General features: G+C 37.6%; 1 protein-coding gene across 1 annotated transcript; it reads right to left on the bottom strand.

Moving 5' to 3' along the window:
* Positions 1-330: 330 nt before the first annotated feature.
* CMAS (cytidine monophosphate N-acetylneuraminic acid synthetase) lies at positions 331-20,719 on the bottom strand. The gene is made up of 8 exons (XM_026502286.4): positions 20,346-20,719; positions 12,017-12,159; positions 11,718-11,873; positions 6,825-6,958; positions 5,077-5,171; positions 4,527-4,698; positions 3,574-3,727; positions 331-925 (listed from the first exon to the last, which is right to left on the bottom strand). Exons 1-8 carry the CDS (start codon positions 20,603-20,605, stop codon positions 735-737), a joined length of 1,305 nt encoding a protein of 434 aa, XP_026358071.2. The 5' UTR covers positions 20,606-20,719; the 3' UTR covers positions 331-734.
* Between the last annotated feature and the right edge of the window lie 1,739 nt (positions 20,720-22,458).

Below are 22,458 nucleotides of genomic sequence, written 5' to 3'. Positions count from 1 at the left end.
CTTGGAATTTACCCAGATAGGAGAGTGTTTTTTGGTGGCTATAAAATTGTGGCAGTAGCCAAATTTTGTACGTAAAATTACCATGACCTCAGAGGTAACTGCAAACGATTTGCTCCAAACCAATGTACAATCTTCACAATATATGAATTTCTTCGGAGACCTGCATTCGTATGGAGTGGCTGCTATATGTATACATACCTAAGGTACAAGCAGATGCTTTACGCCAGGTACTTAGCGGCTTGTTTCTCATGCTGATTATATGGTCAGCGTTTAAAGGAAATCAGGAATATTCGGTAACTCCCTGGTATAGCAACAAGAGTTTTCATCAAGTTTGTGAAATGTAATTTTATTAATTAATAGAAGGGCATGTCTTACCAGACACATTGTCCCCAAATAAATAAAATCTCAGCATCATTAAAAGCACACAAACACAGTTTAACAGGGTACGATACAAATTCAATTTAGATGATGTTCTTACTTGCATTTACTAAAAATCTGAGAAAGACTGTATTAATCTCTAGATAATTATCTTGCTTAAAGAGAAAAGTAGAGCACAATTATTTCATAGAAGGTTTTGGGAGTGACAATTTGAGAAGACTTTGCTTTAAAATATATTAAGATACATCACAGGTCAAATCACACTCTGTAACATTACAACATGGAATTGTACTTAATCAAAAATAAAAGTGGCTGAAGAAGGCTGTATACTTTCTTTCCTAACATTATACTAATTTCTATTTTTGGCATGAGTTAATAACCTTTTCCATTAGTAGGAAAATGTGCTCTGCAAACTCTCGGAGGGCGCCATGGCCACCATTACATTTGCAAATATATCCAACGGCCTTCTGGGCGGTGGAGCAGGCGTCAGCAGGCACGCCACTTAGGCCCACTTTCTTCAAGCACTCCTCATCAGACACTTCATTTCCTAGCAAGTAAAAGGAACACTGGGTGAGTATTTAAGGACACAAAGAAAACTCAGTTCTAATGATGCAAACAGCAACCAGTAAGTAATTCTGGTAGCTTCAGGAGACCTCAGCATGGCATATAATACCACAGATTAGGTGGAACAGATATGTTAAAGTATTTAAAAGTATAACTGAGGTCTAGGGTTTTCCTTAAGCAATTCAAAATCAACGCCTATCAGTTAAAGAAGGAGAGTGGATTATGATTTGATTGCCATGCATATTAGAATTATAAGATAGTCTATATATAAATTACGAATTATTTAACCTTTTTATTAAAAAAATCCCAAACACATGCAAGAACCCCAAGTTCATGTGGAATAATTATCCATGTTTTGGATCATTTATCAATGTTTTTCTCTTTGCTCCACCCCTTGGTTTTTCAGAGGGAGGGCTAGGAAGGAGTACCCAGACATCATGTTTTACCCCAAAACTCTTCAGCATCTACCTCTAACACATACCTATCTCTAATAGATAAGGTTTTTTGTTTTTTTTTTTTTTTAAAGTGAGACAGTATCATCAAACTAACAAAATCCACAATTCCTTAGTATTATCTTGGGGCGCCTGGGTGGCTCAGTGGGTTAAGCATCTGCCTTTGGCTCAGATCATGACCCTGGGGTCCTGGGATTAAGCCCCACATTAGGCTCCCTACTCAGTGGAAAGCCTGCTTCGCCCTCTCCCACTTGTGCTAATAATAAATAAAAAATCTTAAAAAAAAATCATCTAGTAACTTAGTATGTGCTCAAATACCCCGTTATCTCAAATTTTCTTTTTATAGCTGATCTGTTTGCATCAGAAGCCAAAGTCCACATACTGCACTTTGTTGATCTATATTGTCAGTACTTTTAATCTGTAACAGTTCTCTTTGATTTGTACATCACTTATTTGTTGAAGAATTACCATCACAATGACAAAACTACACCCTTTGTTCACCTGTCCTGTTCTTCTCTCCTGTTTTGTGTTGACAGGATGAATTTCAGAAGCACCCAGTACCTCAGATTCTCCATTCTGAGTGTAAGTATTATTATTCGGTAGACCAACTACTACTAATAAAATGCTTGTTAAAGAGTTTGTTTTAAATCTGTTCCACATTTATCTAGTGAAAATTTTTAAATGGCTAAATGTATTGAAATCTGAATTTTCTCACTGAAAGTTGATGAAAATTCAAGTATTTAATTTGTATAATCTACCCCTGAAACTAAGCTGTATTTAGTAAAATTTACCTTTGTAAGTACTGATATTTTTAAGGAATATATTTTCATACGTTTATGTGACCCATGTGAGAGAGTGCTCTGATTTTAAAATTAAAATTTGGACCCTATTCTCTATTTTCTTCTTTTCTAGCCTCTGCTCTTTATAGTTTTTAAAAATTTTTATGTAAGTAATGCATTTTCTTGGTAGAAACATTTTTTTTAAATCAAGGCAAAAACCAAATCAGTATCATCCTAATTACCACTATTTATGGATAATTACTGTATTTTGGCATGTGTAATTGCATGATTTTACTGATATAAGCGATATATGCTATTATTACTACCTGCAGGCACCGTATTAGGCATTCTATATAATTTTCAATTTTCTTTCCAGTACCCTTATGAACTTTGATTTGTGTTTATACGATAAATAAGAAAACCAAGGGCTGGAGAGGCTCACTGAGGATCGCACAGATACTTAGTATACCTGAGATTTGTTATACATTCCACTAAAATTGTTTTCTCCTTGCAAAAACCAGATCATTTTCTATCAAAGGCTCTGTAGTATTCTTCACTGAATCTTCACATGCGGTTCAAAGGCTATTCCTGAAGTCCTCAGATGACATGCTCCCAAAGCATTTCTGTGCTGCTTCTTTTGAGGCCCATACTACCCTTGTAAATATTTATTTCATACATGGCTTATGTTATATGTAGTTCAATAACTTGTCATCTTTAATACCTAAAATGTAGACATGAGACTGCAAGCTCTGGACGCAGTAAGTCCCAGCAACCAACCCCAAGCCTGCACATAGTATATCTGTTAAACACCAATGTGAAAACCTTGGGACATCTGACCCTATCAATACGGATCACAGCTCTGTCTTTCATGGTTGCAGAGCATTCCATTTTGTGGATGTCCAGGATATTTAAGTGGGCTTTTTTTTTTCTCCATTGTTTGCCCATTTGTCCAATTTCCTTCCTGGAATTGACATTTAAGTTAAAACTAGGGACATTTTAATAAAGCAACCATCATCCAAAGTGTACTTCCTATATGTTAGGAAGCTGCAAAGTGCTTTACCCAGATTATCTCATGACTTCCTACCACAGTCCTATGACACAGGTACTCTTGACATTTCCAGTTTACAGGGGAGGAAATCAAAGCTTACCTTACCGAAACTGACCAGTCAGGTGTGGTCTCACTCCAAAGCATGTGTCAGTAATCATTCTACTAGGATATAACTGATATGTACTATCAAACTAACCACCAGAAAGGCCATCCCAAATTAGTACTTTCCTCAGTAGTGTAGAGAGTTCCTACTTCCCTACAATTGTGCCAATCGGGAATTTTCTTTCTTATTTCTCTAGTTCTTAAAAAAAAAAAAAAAAAAAAAAGTCCTGGCCCACTTTATGATACCAACCAAGATACGCCACTTCTTTCCAGCACAGGCCCATTTCTTTTCTCCACTCATCCAGAACTGCCAGCTTATCTGGTACATTGACTTCCATTTTGCAATCCAGTTTTAAGGAAGAGAGTGTCTGCTTTGAACATGCCCTTTCTGAGATTAACCTCACCTTAAAAAATAAAAAAAGAAAAGAAAGAAAGAAGGGCAAAATGAGAAAATAAAGAAAACAAGTATTTCATAATAAAATAACACCTGGTAAATAATACAAGTCACAAATGAGTGGTCTTCTGAAGGACCAATTAAGTAAAATCAACTGAAATTTTAAAATGATGAATCTTTACAATATTTTCTAAGTCCAATAAAGGTAAAAGACACTGTTTTCTACAGTAGGAAGGATCCTATCTGCAGGATAAAAAATATACACTGTCTGATACTAACCTAAGATTCTCCTATAATTCGATTTATCCAGAGGGAAGTCTACAACTTGTCTCTTGTACTGCTTAGGAACACATACTTAAGATTTCTAGGGTATTATAAGAAATTATCTTAGCTTTCATTTTTGAAAATATATTAAATATTAAATCATTCTGAATTAAAATTTTCAATCATAAGAATAAGCTACATCTTAAAAATCCACAAGATACTTGTTTTTTTTCCTAAATGCTGATACCTATTTTTTATGAAATTTTTCTTGTTGAAAGATCCTAGGGGAATTACTAGATAGTTCCTATTTAAAAATAATATGTTTATACTTATTGAAAAAACAAGAAATATTATTTGCTGATTGACAAATTCCTAATTTTATTCATCTAAGAGTAAAAGTATGACAATCTTCTAGGCATGTGAAGGCTAAATTTCAGATATTTTAATAGAGGATACTAAAAATTTAAATCTCTTATTTCCCTCACATGTTCTTTGACCCTGAATCATCATCTTAAAAAACATCACTATATTCAGGGGGCACATACCTCAATACCACTTTTCTTTAATAAACTTATCCCAATAGCATCTTTTACATCATAAGATATTATTTCTTTTTGGTCTCCTGATACATAAATGTGGCCATTGGTGAGACATCCATCAATATTGCAAACCAAAAGTTTTATCTCCTTAAGCTTCTCTTTGCCAAAATAGCCATATCTAAAAGAAACCAAAATAGACCTCTGAGTACAAGTGCAATACTAATCACTCTCTCTCAACTGGCTAACACCAGTAAACTCAATAACCATTCCCACTCAGTTATTCAAACATTACCCTTCACATTTACGTCACATATACACTTCAGGTTCCAGTGCAAGACCTTTGAGTAGAGTGGTCTAATGAGGCTATGTGTTTCTCAAGTTACTGAATAAGCCATCTATATGCATATTTTATGTGTATGTCTTCCTCACATGAACAGACTAACTGCAAAGATCCTAAAATGTTTGGAGTATCAAAAATTAGTGCCTAGAAAACTCCATATATCTACCAGGAGTATGTCAGGGTCCAGTGCACAGGCTGTGCAAGTATTGTTTTTACCTTAATACTCTTTGCTCTGCAATAGGCCAATCAATATCCACATCTATATCCACACTGTGCTCAGCTCGCATTTCGTAGTATGCCATTTTTCCACCCTAAAGATGGTACAAATGCCATGAGTACTGTTTTTAACATTCATTCACAATACCAAAAAGTTTATTATAATACAGAACAATGAATTCATTTCTACAATACTTAGAAAAATAGGTAACTCAGTAAAATGAGTGACATTCAACAAATAATTTTTTGAGGGAAAAGCTTTTTGTTTCCTATGTATTCAAATTATACACCATAATATTTTTCAAATTCTATCTGCACAGTGCAAGCTTCCCATTTTTCTTTAAGTAGATTTCTATTTTAAGACTGAAAAAAGCAGAAATACCCATCTTCAAATATTCTGACAAGGAATTTTCTAGAAATCCCCTAATTGTATCCCCATCTTCTGATAGTCTCTCTCGTCATCATCCAAAGCAGTATAAAGATTTTCAGAATTTATGTTCCAATTTGCAACTAAGTGGCAAGATAGGGAAGGAAAAATAACTAGGATCTATTGTACCAAACTGTCTTAGATCTCTGAACTACAGGTGGGAGTGGACATTAATTGTCTGGATCACATGTGGGCAAAGGGAGGGACAATTTCCTGATCCTGGGGTCTGCGGGCAAAAGGGGGAGATCTTTCCTATGACTGTGATAATCTGAATGTCAAAATCAATTACTGGTAAATTTTATTTTTTTAGAATTGTCAGTCTCTTCATAAATCTTATGATGAGATACTTGATTGTCCTCCACACTTTAGGAAAGGGTCAAATAACAGTCCCCTTAGCAAAGAGTTGGAAAGGGTGCTATCTACATATGTCAAACCCAATTTTCCTGAATACTCAACAGTCTACAGTTTGCCTATATATTGCCAGAACTGTTAAAAATCCTTTTACTTCAGAGCATAAGTCACATTAGAATTTTTACTACAGTGAGTAGAGGGTTGTTTTTAAACTACCTGTTTATGACCTGAGCCAATTACTTTCTTTTTTCAAAGCGGCCATTCCTCCTCTATGATACTGGGCCAGGAATGTCTACTTTATTTCACAGCTATGCAGATTACATGAGATAACCTATGTAAAGTGTCTTGTATAGTCCTTGGTACATAGTAAGGGCTAAATAAATACCTGCTATTAACTAAAAGGAACAAATAGTATATGATGTAACCATGCAGGCTCTAAAGATGTGAGAGAGATCCAACGCCCTGATTTTAAAATGAGAGCAACGAGATTCAGAACAGGTAAAATGTATATTCAAAGACACGTAGTCAGAGATAGAGAACTACAATCTGGCTTTCCTGACACCCAGGCTGGTGATCTTCCACATCTACTATGTTTTTTGGTCTCTTTTTAAAAGCAATAGATTTTTATTCAACTGTACAACCACAACCTGACAGTAATAAACCATATATTAAAAACAGAATTTTGAATGGAATAAAATGAAAATCAGGGCATGTATACAACATTCAATATTTGATTCATTTCTTAGCTGTAGCAAAATTTGCTACAACTTGCTTATTCACTGAATGGATTCCAAAGATTAATTTATTGTAAGCCTACAGAATAAATGCCTCAGATGATAAATCTTACCACTTATTGCCTTTCCTCTAGGAACTGATACTTTCCTTTATGAACTGTGCCATCTGTCTTTCTTAGAACTGAGGTATACATATAAAAAGGTTTAAAAGATTTTTGCAAAATGAAGGCACAAACCTGTAAATAACCCATCTCTATCAAATGTCTTTTAGCAAAATAAAATGAGCCATTTTCATATAATTCTCCATCCCAGTCTTGTCGACGAGGTCGTTTAGCTGGATTCAAATTCAGAGGCTCAGTCACTTCACGAACTAAAAGCAAAAAGCTATAGTAAGTCCATGTTGCTTTGAAAACTGAGTATTCATTTAGTAACTAAAAAAAAATAAATAAACTGAAACTGTAAAATATTTTTCTATTTCAATAAATAAATGGATTTTTAAAGGAACAAAATCTCTAATGATGCTGATGATTTATCTTTGTTTGCTAATATTTAATAATTATTTTATTATTATTATCTAATCATAGAAAAATAAAGTATTTTACAGAGGAATTCTAAATAATTGAGGTTTTAAGGCATTTTTAAAAATACAAGGTTCTGGGAGGACATCAAGGCAAACTTAAGGCCGCTTCAAAAGGACTGAACTTGTCATAAAATATCCTTATTTGAATATTTTAATATATTTCTCATTTTTCTATAGAAATACAAAGTATGTGTTTATACAATGTTGTTGAGAAATTACTTTCATAGAAATATTACAGAAAACTGAAGATTTCCTCATTAAATCATTGAGAATTTTATATTGATAAAAATGTTTATATATTACATATTCTTACCAGTAATTTAAAAATATACTAAGCATAATAATAAATAATATTTACTTATTACTATCCTTGGTAATGAAGGCTCAGCAATATCAGCATTAGTGATTATAACATGATGTAACAAAGGAAGCCCTCAGTACTGGTAAAGAGGGATCCTCTTGCCTTTTTACTGCATTTTTCCCAAAACTGTGTTTATGGATGTGTATTGACATGCACGCATGACTCGTGTGTGTGTGTGTGTGTGTGTGTGTGTGTGTGTGTGTTTAAAGCTGGTGATTATTCAGAATCTTTCTTTACTTTTGGCTGCCACTTATGGGTGTAATGTCTTCTAGAAACAATTTCTACTTACTTCCCTAACTGTTCAATCCTAGTCCATCAGTGTTTGATATAATCTAGGAAAAATACTCAGCAAATATACATTGAAGAGTTACATATGGTATAGTTTTACAGGCGTGGGATACATAGCAGTGAATAAGACTCTTTCTACTTTCATGGAGTGTACAATCTAGTGGTGAAGATAGGCAGTAAACAAACTAATTCAAGTGGTACTTTGAAGAAAAGGAATGAGGGGGCAAGTTTTTCCTAAGTGAACAAGGATCAGTGGCTGCTTCCTCTCTGGGGATATTTGCTGAATCCGAGGAAGAAGTGAAAGAAAGATCAAACTTGGCATAAGCAGAGGAACTTTGCTGGGATAAAGAGAAACCAGAAGAATTTTTAATGGCCCTACGGACTAGAATCATAGATTGGCTTCTATAAGAGCCTACACAGAGCTAGCTCTTCCCACCTAATTATTCCCCTGCGGGACGTTTGCTCAGTGTGCTGCAGCACAAGAAGCTAGGGATGGGCTGGAAGGCAGGGAGAAACCATTATAGTTTTGTGGTGCTTAGATCTCAAAATCCTGTTAGCCTGGGGTTTTCAGCAATATACAAGATCCACTGCTGGCAAGACACCTGCACTAAGAGGTAAAGTGAGACTGAAGCTCAAACCCAGCACAACTCCTAATTGGATCAAAGCAACTAGCTCCATATGCTATCTGCCTGATAGAAGAAACAGTGTGCTCTCCCTGGAGGAAAATAATATTTACAGACCCTTGAACAATGCAGGGGGTGGGGTGCCAACCCCCGACATGGTTAAACATCCACATATAATTTTTGATTCCCCCAAAGTTTAACTATTAAGAGCTTACTGTTGACCAGAAGCCTCATCAATAACATAGTCAATTAACACATACTTTGTATACTATATCTATTGCATTGTTGCAATAAAATAAGCTAGAGAAAAGAAAATGCTATTAAGAAAACGATAAGGAAAAGAAAATACATTTACAGTAGTGTACTGTATTTATTGAAAACACTGTACAGCTCAAACCTGTGTTGTTCAAGGGTCAACTGTACTCCGATCTCTATGTCAGGCATATGACAAAACATGAGTCATTATGAAGAAGCAGAAATATACCACCCATAACTAGAGAAAAACAGTTGTAGAAACAGAACTATAAATGACCCAGACGTCAGAACCCACAATCGAGGATTTTCAACTATCATAAATATGTTAGAGATATGAGAGGAAAAGATTTAAAAGGATAAAGAGATGGAGAATTTTAACAGAGAACAGAATCTCTAAAAAATAACTACAATGTACATTCCAGAATGGAAAACACGTCTATCTGAAATAATTCACTGGACAGGATTTACAGGACACTGGACAAGTCAGAAGAAACGATCAATGAACTCAAATATGTCAACAGAAATTAATCCACATGAAGCACAGAGAGAAAAATCAACAAACAATGCAGAACAGACTGTGGGAGACATGTGGACCCCATAAAATCGTTAAGATACACTTAAATCTGAGTCCCAGAAAGAGAGGAGAGAGAAATCATGGCAGAAGAAATATTTGGAGAGAATGGCACAGAATTTTTGCAAACTAATGACAGATATCAACCTGGAGATATGAGAAGTTCGGAGAATTCTAAATAGTATAAACACAATAAAACCCACAGCAATACAAATTGGAGTCAACTATGAAAACTTAAGATAAAGGGAAAAATCTTAAAAACAGCCTGAGGGAAAAAAGACATTAAATTTAGAGAGACGATGATCAGAATAATAGCTGATTTCTTTTAAGAAACAATGGATGGCAGAAGATAATGAAATGACACATTAATGATGCATCTTCAAAAGAGTAACATCTTAAGGATGCAATCTTAAAATGCTGAAAGAAAAAAAAGGCAAACCAAAATTTTATATTCCATGAAAATGCCCTTTAAAAATAAGGGTGAATTATAGTCATTTTTTGACAGACAAAAGCTGAGAGGAGCTGTTACTAACAGATGTACACTGTAAAACAGAAGCACATGTAAGTGGTAAGAAATGAAGAATAACAAAAAAAGATAAATACACAGGTGAAGATAAAGGACTATTTTAAAATAACTCAAAATACCGTTAACTGTTTAAAATAAATAGAACAGCAATGCGCTGTGGGTCATAATATATATAGAATTAGACTATGTGACAATAATAGTACAAAAGGCAGGGGCTAAATAGAAATTTACTGTTGTAAGGTTCTTAATTATTTGTGAAAATACAAATTCAGGTAGACTATAACAAACTAAGGGTGCAAAGTGTAATCTCTAGAGCAGTGCTGTATAATGTGAGCTGCATACATAATTTTAAATTTTCTAATGGCTACAGTTTAAAAAATTAAAAAGAAGTGAAATTAATTGTAATAATAGATTTTATTTAACCCTATGTATCTAAAATGTTTTTTAACATGTAATAAATATAAGAATTATTAATGAGATATTGCATATACTTCTTTCATACTAATCTTAGAAATCCAATATGTATTTTACACTTAATGCATATCTCAATTTGGACTAACTATATTTTGAGTGCTTACAGTGCTAGAGGCTATTATATTAGATGGTGAGGTTCTAGTGTGATGACAAAAAAGAACACAAAAAGTTATACAATATAAAATGGAATAATTTTTCAAGTATTGATTAATCCAGTAGCACTTTCAGTGATTTTATAAACAAGGAACATAACAGACTCACAAGAAATACCACTCTGGGTTAGAGCCATTGTTCTTCAATAGCATTCTGTCTCATAGTGGTTCTAAGAAACTATATGACAAGACAAAGCTCTGGTCCCTAACATTCACTTCTCGATGTTAAAAGACATCTATTCAAACATATCTAATTTTCTTAAAAATACTTATAGATCTAATTTTTATGGCTTTGGCTTTGTCATCTATCTAACATACACATTTGTTGAACTTCTTAAACTTTAATCAAATAGCATATAAAGCTCAATATTCAGTTTAACACTGGGCTTCCTTGATTTGCTTCAAAAATTAGTTTCTTAAGCTTTAATAGATCCTTCCTAGAAATTATTTCCTCAGAAATAAGAATTTCTGAGATTTAGTAAATAAGTTCAAAGTTAAAATACATAGTTTAACATAGAACCTGGCACAGAGAAGACAATCAATACATATTTGCTGAATGAAATCAATCGGTAAATTTGTATTTACTGATATATTTCATTGGTTTGGGTAACATTCCTATTTTGAGACTGAAGAATCTTATTTTCAGCCCTTCTTTTATCCTCTTACTTGCTCTTTTTTTTTCTTTGTGGTATCTCCAGTTTCATTGCATCTTCCTGTCTCCTTTAAGTCACACTTAGGCAGCTTTCTATATTCAACAAATGTCAGGGCACCTAACAGAAATCAAACTGCCTTTTCTTATGTATGTTACAACATTCACCGATTTGGTGGTCATCTTATTCTTTATTCCGTATTTCCTAGTCTATCTAGCTAGAAATCAGGCTCCTGCTAAAATACCATGGAAATCTTCTTACATCAGAGTTACATATTTTGGGAAGCAATTCCACAATTCATTCTTAAAGTCCTCCAGAACTTTTTGGTAGACTTCTATCCCACAATCCCAGTATGATTTATATGGAGTTCACCAAGCAAGTCTAGAACAAACACAGGAGTATTTAACATCTAGAAAAATGACATGCCTGCCTCTAAAGGCAAACAGAGTGCTAAAATGTCCATTTGTAAAAAGTAAAGCAGGGAATTTGGTCTGTCTTGTCTCAATAACAAGACTTAGAACTGATTATAAATGTCATTACCTACTACAGCTAATAATCATGTGTTGCTCCCTTCATTCCTAAAGAATATTTACATATGAAAAAGCTGATTCTCCAAAAAGCTAAAATCAAGACTGATATAACAGATTACCTCCTTTCTGAATTTCACTCCATCGAAACTGATGGCGTCGCACAACAGAGAAAACAGAATCATATCCTTCCTCTCGAATCATTTCTGCAACTTTTTGAAGGTCAGTAGGATGTAAACACGGAGAAGTTGCTTGAATATTTCCTACAATGTCAACCTCTTAAAAAGACAAAACAAATGAAAAGGACATCAAAGTTCTTTGCAAGGAATACAAAGATCTTAAATTCAAATGTGAAAATTAGTCTAAAAAACGAATAAGTTGGAAATTACATAAAATTTTGAATGAACTATCAAATTCATACCATTGTGATAATTAAGAAATTCTATGATGGCATCTAGTGAGGTAGAGCTGTCTTTTGAAACTTCAGAACTTCTTCGATGAACTTGGGCACCAAATTGTTTGGCCACATTCTCAATTTCATCATGGTCTGTTGAAACCCACACACTGGATAGATATTAAAAAATAAACATAACAATACAAATCATTAAAAGAGACCACCAAAGATAAAAAGGAGCTCTGCAACCCCAAAATACCGCTAACATGATGTTGGAATAGTTTTTAGACCATCAAAAAAAAAAATTACAGGGGCGCCTGGGTGGCACAGCGGTTGAGCGTCTGCCTTCGGCTCAGGGCGTGATCCCGGCGTTATGGGATCGAGCCCCACATCAGGCTCTTCTGCTATGAGCCTGCTTCTTCCTCTCCCACTCCCCCTGCTTATGTTCCCTCTCTCGCTGGCTGTCTCTATCTCTGTCGAATAAATAAAATCTTTAAAAAAAAAAAATTACAGATTTAACATAAAATTTAAAGAATTATATTTTGTATATAAACTACATTAAGTGTCTGAATAAAAATATAGTACCAGATACAGTTTTATAAAATTAGAAAAAAATGACACTTGGTATTTTTAAGGCTACTGGTATATTAAGTAAAACAGTAGTGCTAGAACTTCAAATCTAAAGGAAATAAAGAAGATCCTGCTTGTTATTCCCCATTCAAATCCAAATTACCATGTGAAGAATTTTAATATACTTGCTAAGAAAAAGATGGATTTGTAGCAGTCAAACCATGATGCTGAAAGAATTTCAAGCTTAGAAGCAATGAAATGCCTAGATCTGGGCTCAAAATAATCAGATAATGCAATTCTCTTGTTTTGCCAACAATGGGTATCCTATAAACATATGAACACAACTGATGGAGTTACAGCCACTGACAACAATTACAGACATGGAGAACATGACTTGATGGGCTCTGGGAAGTTTAACTTAACTGCACCTTTCACCACATCTTACATGGTTCACTGTTTAGGTTTTCTAAGATGATGACTACTAGTAAAATGCTATTTGGGGCAAGTTTGCTAGTCCTCCTGGACCTTTACAAATTCCCTTTGCTAGAAACAAAAGATGTGAATATTCCTCTAGCCACAATGTTTTATTAGTGATATTACACAAAGATAGTTTAATGACTTACAGTCTTTGGCATATGCATTTATTTTTCTTTTATCGCCTTCATTCAATATCTACTGGGGGTAAGAGGAACTGCATGTTTCAGATGTCTATGCTCAATTGTCAAGAGTGAAAAGAAAATGAGAAACTAAAGAAACATTTTTTTTTTAAGGAGAAGAGGTTTACTGAATACCAAAAAAAAAAAAAAAAAATCTAACATCTCCAGATTTTACTTATCAATTTCCATTCTTCCCTTTAATATTTGCAGAAGGAGGATTTAAATCTAAAGTCAATAATCCCCATATATATTTTTTTAAAGCCTAGTAAACAAGATGAGCCACTGGTTAGGGATCAGATGTCTCACATTTACTGTCACTCTGTGCAAGGCAGAACACAGATGCCCCCTCTTTCCCCCATCTTGAAATCTGAAATATCTGAGGGCAGATTTTTTACTGGAGAAATGAAATAGTCAAAGGTACATAACAAAGTACCAATGAAAAACTAGTTTTAAAATAGAGAAGGTGAAGGCAGGATGGTAAGATGGTAAATAAAGTAAAAAGTGAACAGTAAAAGCTAAAGAAATGGTCTTTTGACATCTAATTTATGTCACTAATCGAAATAAATTATTGACACCGTTTACTTTATTATCCTGATTTTCTGTAATGAAAATTCAACACCACAGGATTTGGTGACATTTTTGAAATGCTTAAAAGGTAAATAAAAAATAATAGAGGTTTTGGAAGAGGTCTGTTTTTCTTCTTTCCTCTTTTATCATTCATTTATTTCTCCACTCATGAAATGTTTACTGAGTGCCCATTATGTTTCAGGTCCTACTTCGGACATGGAAGATATGCAGTCCATTTTCTTGAGAAACTTCCAGTTCTTAGCCTATTGGTAGAGACAGAGGCCAACACAGTTACAATACTCTTTAAACCATCAAGGAAAGAGAGGTAAGGAAGCAATGACTAATCTCTCTACGATGCTTTACTTTTACAAAGTAGTTTTATAGTGTCTGCTACATACCATGCTCAATCCATATGTGTTAATAAATGAAACATTAAATGGTTAACAGCATGGGATCTGAAGGAAGGGGTTCAAATCCTAGCTCCACCACATGTTAGCTATACGACCTTAGGCAAAATCCATCATCTCCCTAGGCCTCAATTTTTAGTAAAGTGCAGGTGATTAAGAAAAAAAAAATACAGGTGATAATAACAGTAATTACCTCACATCATTTTTATAAGAATTAAATACAAACCACAACACACAATAAACATTTAGTACATGTTAGCCATTCAAAATAGTAAAATAGGAACGGCAAAAAAGGAACACATACACAGTCTCATTTAATCATCACACTGACTCTGTTGGAAGGAAAACTGAAGTTCTGCTTTCAGAACTTCGAAGGTCCAAATGTCTAATTTATATGTATGAAAACAGCATCCCATATGTAGATTTAAATACAATGAACATAATTTATTAAAGGGACTATGTAAGTAGATGGTTTTCCTTTCGTTTAGGGGAATCAGAAAAGGGAGGGCAAAAAGAAAGAATGAGCAAGCGAACAAACAGGCCTAATAAAATGTAAAATCAAGTACAGAGTAAATGTCAAAGCCTAATACTAATGGCTTTAGCCTCAAATGAAGTCGTATTCCATCTAACAGGATGAACAGGAATATCAACCCTAACGCCTGTGAATATTATTTTAAACCATAAAGTGCCATTTTAAGGCTAACACAGCATAGGCTTATCATTAATCATAAATCCACACCCTACGAATGAAACTAAAGTTTGTGCGTTTTTTTCCCCCACAAGTATGTTAGGCAACATTTACAAAATCAATTTGTTCTGAGGTTTACTAATTGCACTGAACCACTGTTGAAATCGAGCTCTTACAAACTCACCTCTAACAGTAACTTTTTACTGAATGAAAAAAATTGTCTTAGCATTTTTCTCAACTGCTAACTATCCAAAGTAGTATACAAAGTTAGCAACCTTGGAAGTACTGCTAGCTTTGACTCTGAGCAGGACGGAAAAACCTGCCTCAAAGAACAAATCATGGTTTTGAACAAAATAATCTCCAAAGATCTACTAGCCCTGAAAAACAAAATCGGGCAGCTGCAATTTTCTTCAATTCCTTCCTAGGGTAAATATTTATCAAAGAAAGAACGTAGAAGGTGACGGGCAACAAGATTGCTCCAGGGGCGCCTGGGTGGCACAGTGGTTAAGCGTCTGCCTTCACCTCAGGGCGTGATCCCAGTGTTTTGGGATCGAGCCACACCTTAGGCTTCTCCGCTAGGAGCCTGCTTCTTCCTCTCCCACTCCCCCTGCTTGTGTTCCCTCTCGCTGGCTGTCTCTCTGTCAAATAAATAAATAAAATCTTTAAAAAAAAAACAAGGTTGCTCCAAACTTGGACTGCAGCTTCAGAATAAATCAATTAAATCCAAATCAACACATTTTAACTGAGGTTCCAATACATTAAGCATACCAAGATAAGTAAGAGTACCTGCTCACAAGAACCTCTTCAACCCAGCAGAGCAAGAGTCATCCCAGGCCAAATCTCGCTCATACCCTGCCTATTTTCGTAAATAAACTTTTAATGGAATACAGCTATGCTCATTCACTTATATATTGTTATAGCTACTTTCACAACATAAAACAGAGCTGCGTAACAGAGACCATTTGGCTTGCAAAGTCTAAAATATTTAGTATTTGGCCCTTTACCAGAAAAGTTGGTAGACCCCTGAAATAGACAGTAAAGACACAATTCCATGAACTCTTCAAGGTCAAAGCATGTTAGCATTAGAAAGAATTCTGAAGACAATTACAACTTTCCCATTTTACAAGTAAGGAAACTGTGGCCCATTGAAGAGATGAAGATTGTAAAAACCTTCAATATGAGGAGGAAATGTCAAGGATCGATCACACACTATATAGCAGACACATTCTAAGGGCTGTATTATACTACCTTACTTAGTCCCCTCAGCAAGCCAATAAGGTGGATACTTAAGTCCATTCTGCAGATGAGGAAACTGAGACACAGACGTTAAGTGATTTACACAAAGTTGCAGTTAACATGTGGTGAAGCCAGAAGTTCAAATCCACAGTTTGACTCCAGGGTCTATGACCTTACCTCGCTGCACAGTACATACACTAAAAGAAGGTCTGAACACTGCTCTCTGTGCAGAAAACAAAGGTACAGTTACTTTCACTCCTTCACTGAGGAAGTAGTGCCAGTCCCTTTTATTACCTTTTTAGTTGAACTTTCCAAGACCCCTAGAAAGGATGCCACATAACAAACAGCTATGCAAACTAAACAGAGGAAAATCACTTCATTATACAGTATTCTAAGTTTGAGAAGGCAGAGTTAGACCAATTATGCTCATTTTGCTGGTTAAGGAAAATCCTGGTTTTATTTCTTCTAATCACTATTATTAGTATAGTAACAGATACCATAGATGGCTTGAAGTATAAATATCATTCCAACTGTCAAGATGCTTATACTCTAGTCTAGATATATTAAATAAAACTGGTACAGAAAAGGTTCTCAGGAATCATTTATTCTTTCAAGGAATTTTGTACAAATGCATTTTAATAAATGGAAACAGGAAAATCACTGCTTAATATATAACATATATTTTCCAATCATTTGTAGCAAAATCTCCTATGTCTACTCTAAGGCTATTTGTCCGGTTTTGAGTTCCACCATCTACTCCCTTTTAGTAATCATATTCCAATTTTTCTCTTGATGGAACTGTCACATGGTGCTTCAGGGGGCGCTCCATCACCGGCTCCAAGAGCAGAAGAGGCAGCTAAACTGTACCAATACAAGCACTGGGGACCCAGAGAGACTCTTTTTGGTTACACTTAAACCTGGAGGGAGTAAAATAAGGGGGTAAACAAAGCTAGACACTAAAGCAGAAAGGACAGCTTTGATTGGTTAACTATGGCAGTTGGGAAAAGAATCCAGCAGAAACTGAATTCAAATTCCCCAAAACAAATAGGAAGAAGACATGAACAGATACTTCTCCAAAGACATACGAATGGCTAACAGACACGAAAAAATGCTCAACATCACTAGCCATCAGGGAAATACAAATCCAAACCACAATGAGATACCATCTTATGCCAGTTAGAATGGCAAAGATTAACAAAACAGGAAACAACAAATGTTGGCAAAGATGTGGAGAAAGGGGAACCCTCTTACACTGTTGGTGGGAATGCAAGCTGGTACAGCCACTCTGGAAAACAGTATGGAAGTTCCTCAAGATGTTAGAAGAGAGCTACCCTACGACCCTGCAATTGCACTGCTAGGTATTTACCCCAAAGATACAGATGTAGTGAAAAGAAGGGGCACATGTACCCCAATGTTCATAGCAGCAATGTCCAGAATAGCCAAACTGTGGAAGGAGCCGAGATGCCCCTCAACAGATGAATGGATACAGAAGATGTGGTCCATATATACAATGGAGTATTATTCAGCCATCAGAAACGATGAATACCCACCATTTGCACCAACATGGATGGAACTGGAGGGGATTATGTTAAGTGAAGTAAGTCAAGCAGAGAAAGACAATTATCAGACGGTTTCACTCATATGAAGAACATAAGCAATAGCATGGAGGACGATAGGGGAAGGGAGGGAAAGCCAAAGGGTGAGAAATCAGAGAGGGAGATGAACCATGAGAGACTATGGACCCCTGGAAACATTCTGAGGGCTTCAGAGGGGAAAGGGATGGGGATGGGGGTAACACGGTGATGGGTATTGAGGAGGGCGCGTGCTGCGACGAGCACTGGGTGTTCTATGTAACTAATGAATCACTGAATACTACCTCATAAACTAATGATGTATCACAGAGTGGCTAACTGAACATAATAAAAAAAAAATTCCCCAAAACAAAGGCTGGAGACTTCTAATAGGCTGGAGTGTGTTAAGGAAATGTATTGCAGGGGTGATAGAGGGGGTTAGTTCATGTGACTAGGCCATCTGGGTTTGTTAACTGGTGCTTATCCAGAGGAGAAACACACTTCTAACTTCATGATGGGGGGCAAGGTGCAAGTTGAAGCACTGTGCCCAGGGAATTCAGGCCCTTAATTCTCCCACAGGGACTGGAAGGAATGAGAGTTATCTACTAGGATATTTGCATTTCAAAGAGACAGTTTGGGGTGATAAATTTACATCCCAAAAGATGGAGAAGGGGTTCCTAATTACAAGCTTTCAAAAGTAGTTGTTCTGAGAGGGGGTTCAGAAGCTATCTGCCTGTCACCAGGTTGTCTGTGAAACAAACAGTAAATTCTCCTGGCAGATTGACTTTTCTCAGCCATTTTAAGGGGGGCTAGGATCATCCTAGGAGCGTGGCCGTACACTGTTGGAAACCATACTAGAGTTTGGACAAGTCGTTATGTGCTGACAGTTTTGCAGTTCCAGCACAACCATCTGGCACCATAAAGGGAGAGCCTATCTAGAAGAACCAAGAAATGGAGGATTCTGGTGACAGAGTGCACCATTCCCTCACCCCGCTTTATTTTTCTTGAAAATATTTATCACCACCAAATATAGTATACACTATTTGTATATTGCCTGTTTCTCATTATAATGCAAGCTCCATGAGACCAGGGACTGACTCTTGCTATCAACTCTGGTTAAGGACACAGTACAGTGCCAGTCACATAGTAGGTGGTCAATAAATATTTGCTGAATGAATGAATGATTTTTTGCCTCTGAATCTCATTGTACCTGAAACAAGCCTTACTCTTTTTGTTAAGCCAGGCTGAAAGGAGTTTCCTGACATGCAACCAAAGAGTTGTAAATGAGTTTTGTTCTTAATTTACTGTGAAAGTGATTTTTGATTTCTACTTCATTTCACAAAAATGGCATATCACTGCTGCCTGGAGGCACCTTCTCTCAGTCTCCCCCCGCCCCCCCTCCACCAATGTGCACTCTTTGTAAAGGTGAAAAAATGTCCAAAAGTCTGTAAGCCCCAAAAGGACAAGAACCATGTCATTTCATCTTGGTGTTTCCTTGGATGTGTATGGCAGAAATTAGGGCCAGTATGTGTTTACTGAATTGAACCAAATTCCCAAGGCTTTCCCTATCTCTCCTTAGCACACTTCCTATTACATTGCTACATTAGCGTTATCTTCTGGGTGCTTACCCCTATTTACCTCGCTCCACCCAGCGCTTCCTTTGGATTAAAACATTAAGTAAATTAGTAAATTCATACTTTTGGAGTATCTTTCTTTAAACAAGACTAGTTAAGTGAAAATCACATACCCATATGTTAATGTGGGCAGTTAATAGGCTCCAAAAACAATCATCTCTTAAAGAACCAAAACCCAAACATCAAAAGGTTAAAATAATTTACTTTCCACAGTAACAAATTCAAGCATAATTAGGGTGAAGTTACTATGTGTAAACTCATTTCTGGCACAAAATTCTCTCTCTTTTCTTTTATGAATGACATCAGCTTGTCACTCCTGACCAAAATGGCATATGGCAATGTCTCTGAATGATGCACAATTAAAACTGTCTTTAGGGCAGACGAGGTTCCAAAGATACAATAAAACCATTTATAAGCATATCATAAAACAGCCTGCTGTACGTTTTCTCACTGTCTCTTACCTATGTACAAATGTAGGTAGTTTTCTAGATTGTGCTGACTCACAGGCAGATAGCTTGGAGTATTTTTCAAAGGTCAGAAAGGGATCTCCAAGCTGAGCTTGAAACTAGAAAGCCTTGACACCTCACTCCATTCATGAACCTGATGCCTCCCTAATCGATCGGCACCAAGTGGTTATCACAGGCTGAGCAACAGGGGAACCCCAATGGCCTCTGTCTACAAGAGTTCACATATTGCCACAGACGTTTCATAGGGGTGGCCTCCTTTACTTTACCCTGTGAGGTCAACCAGGGCGGCGGAGACGGCTGAAAAGGGGGAAATCTCCCCCTTTACGGATGGCATTCTCAAGGGCAGGGACAGGAACTGTCCCAGGTCAAGACTATTAGCAGCTACGGAACAAGGAAGCTGGAGCACTTCCTCCCTGCGCTCTCAACCGGGGCCCACACACCCCGGATCTTGCACACCCCTTCCAAGAGCAATTGCCCTGGGAGCCCCAGCCCTTCCAGCGGCCCGGCTCCCCGTCCCGACCCCCGCCCAGGCCGCGCCGCCCACTCTCGCACATGCGCACCTCTGGAAGACCCCCGAGTCCAGGGCCGCACGCAGGACCCAGCCAATAAGCGGGACCCCCGCCAGGTGCTTAATGTTCTTCAGGGGGATGCCCTTGCTGCCGCCCCGGGCCAGAATTAGGGCCGCCAGGTGCGGCGGCTTCTCCACACCTCGGCCCTGGCCTCCGCGGGAGTTGCGCTGCAGCTTCGGCGGCCGGCCCCGGGAGGGCCGCCCCCGCGGGTTGGAGACGGAGGTGGCGGCCCCCTTCTCCACCGAGTCCATCTTCCTCCCACGCCTTCTCCCCAGCTTCTCCACATCCGGGAGCTCTTCTCTCGCCACCTCAGCTCGGCGCCGCCCGATCTCCCCGCCCGACCACTCGCGGGGGTGGCTGTTCCTGGCCCTGGCCCCGCCCCCGCCGCGGTCCGCCCCTTAGCGAGGCACGCCGGGAATTGTAGTCCGCGGCCGTCTCGCCTGGGTCCAGTAGGCCGAGTAGGCTCTGGCAGATCCAGCCCAAACCCGCGCCAAGCGGTGAGAGTCCAGACATAACTGGAAAGAAGTGCAGCTTCTGGTGGGCAGGGGTTATAGTATACGGGGATTTCTAAATGAGACCACATAGGTTATAGATTTTTTGGTAAAGAACTTCCCCACTTAAGAAATGTAGTGGGTTTCCCACTGCACACTCAAATGTACCATAACACGATTAAATCTTATATTTTAAAATTATAATTGTGTATTTTTCTGCTAGGTACCTGACTCTTTATTTCCAAGAGATTACGTCATTCAAATGTCCTGCAGGCACCTTAAACTCAACATTAAAAAAACCTCAACTCTCCGTATGGGCCCAAACTATTCCTACATCTGCATTTTCTATCAACATTACTGAACATCTAGCATCGAAAACTTGGAAGTCAACCTTGACTATTCCCCTACAGCGTAGTAATCACCTATTTTTTTTGCTTGTTTTGTTATTTTGTTTTGTTCGCTATCAATCTTTTCCTTTTAGAAATTGTTACCTCTATTATCTGGTGGAGATTTCTCTCACATCCTCTGCATTTCGGAGGTGGGTGTGTGACCCAAGCTGGTGGGTATAGTATCTCATCTTCCTGAACACAGCTGTGGTCTAGGGACAGGCATGTGACCAAGCAAAGCCCATTGGAATCCTTCCCAGAGATTCTGGGGAAGAAAGGATCTTTCTCTTGCTGAGTTTTTGGGTACTAAGAACGCTGTAAATCTGACTCCTCAGGGCAGGATGAAGGAGGGGGAATAGGGGGGTTTGCTGTTCTGAACTGGGCTGGGAGACCAATGTTCACGCTGAAAAAAGCAGTGACATTCAGGAAGAAGAGAGAGCCCTGGTGGTATCATTTAGACCTCTTGATCCACCAAGAAGTTCAAAGGCATGTATACACATGCACACACAATCTCTTTTTTATAGATTTTCGGGAAAGCGTCCGTGACCTAACACACATTTTGTCTTTCATCACTTTTACAAGCCTGTAGCTAGAAATAAAGAGGCGTCTTGTCTAGTAGAGACTAACACATCCAGAAGGCATGGGACGTGGTATTGCTGTTTCTTTTCAAGGAGGGTAAAAAAGGCCTTTGTGCTTCTCAGGTCTTGGCCCTTTGGGAAAGGAAGAGAAAAAGCCTCTAGTGTTTTAGGTCTTAGGACAGCCACTAGAAACTTTACATCCCTTTGCCTGTGAGGTAGCTGATGGACCAAATCTTTGCTGGGACTCTCCTTCGAGGAGAAGGTGCTGTGCTGGCAGATATGGGGAAGGATGGCTGTAAACAGGTATCAGTGCAGGCCTGGAGAAGGGAGATATGCTCCAAGAACCATCCCAGAGCTCTAGGCCAAATGATCAGTTTGTGCCACCACCCCCCCCCCACTGGGTATTGTGTTTCGGAGACCCCAACACTGATTTTTTTGGTAACTGTGTGCAAAGGACATCTACTGCTTCTTACACACCCAAACTCTTTTTTCCTTTCTACCTCAGTAACAACCTTAGTTCCCCCTTATAATACAGTTGCCATTCTCCACAGTAATTCCCTAAGACCCATAAACCCAATTGGGCCACCAACACCTCAGTGGATTTACGCCGGTGGCACATTGGTGTCCTCCAAGCTGGGGACAGAGCAAG

The sequence above is a fragment of the Ursus arctos genome, unplaced genomic scaffold (assembly GCF_023065955.2).
Source record: "Ursus arctos isolate Adak ecotype North America unplaced genomic scaffold, UrsArc2.0 scaffold_26, whole genome shotgun sequence".
NCBI lineage: Eukaryota > Metazoa > Chordata > Mammalia > Carnivora > Ursidae > Ursus > Ursus arctos.
The sequence above is the reverse complement of the archived record's forward strand: the minus strand, read 5'-3'. Positions and strand labels throughout refer to the sequence as shown.

Excerpts from the sequence above, each read along its gene's own strand:
- CMAS (XM_026502286.4), bottom strand. The coding sequence starts at position 20,605 with ATGGACTCGGTGGAGAAGGGGGCCGCCACCTCCGTCTCCAACCCGCGG. Across the intron at positions 11,874-12,016 it reads ATTTCTTAATTATCACAATG|AGGTTGACATTGTAGGAAAT; the intron begins GTATGAATTTGA and ends TGTCTTTTTAAG. Across the intron at positions 3,728-4,526 it reads TAAAGAAAAGTGGTATTGAG|GTGAGGTTAATCTCAGAAAG; the intron begins GTATGTGCCCCC and ends TTATTTTTTAAG.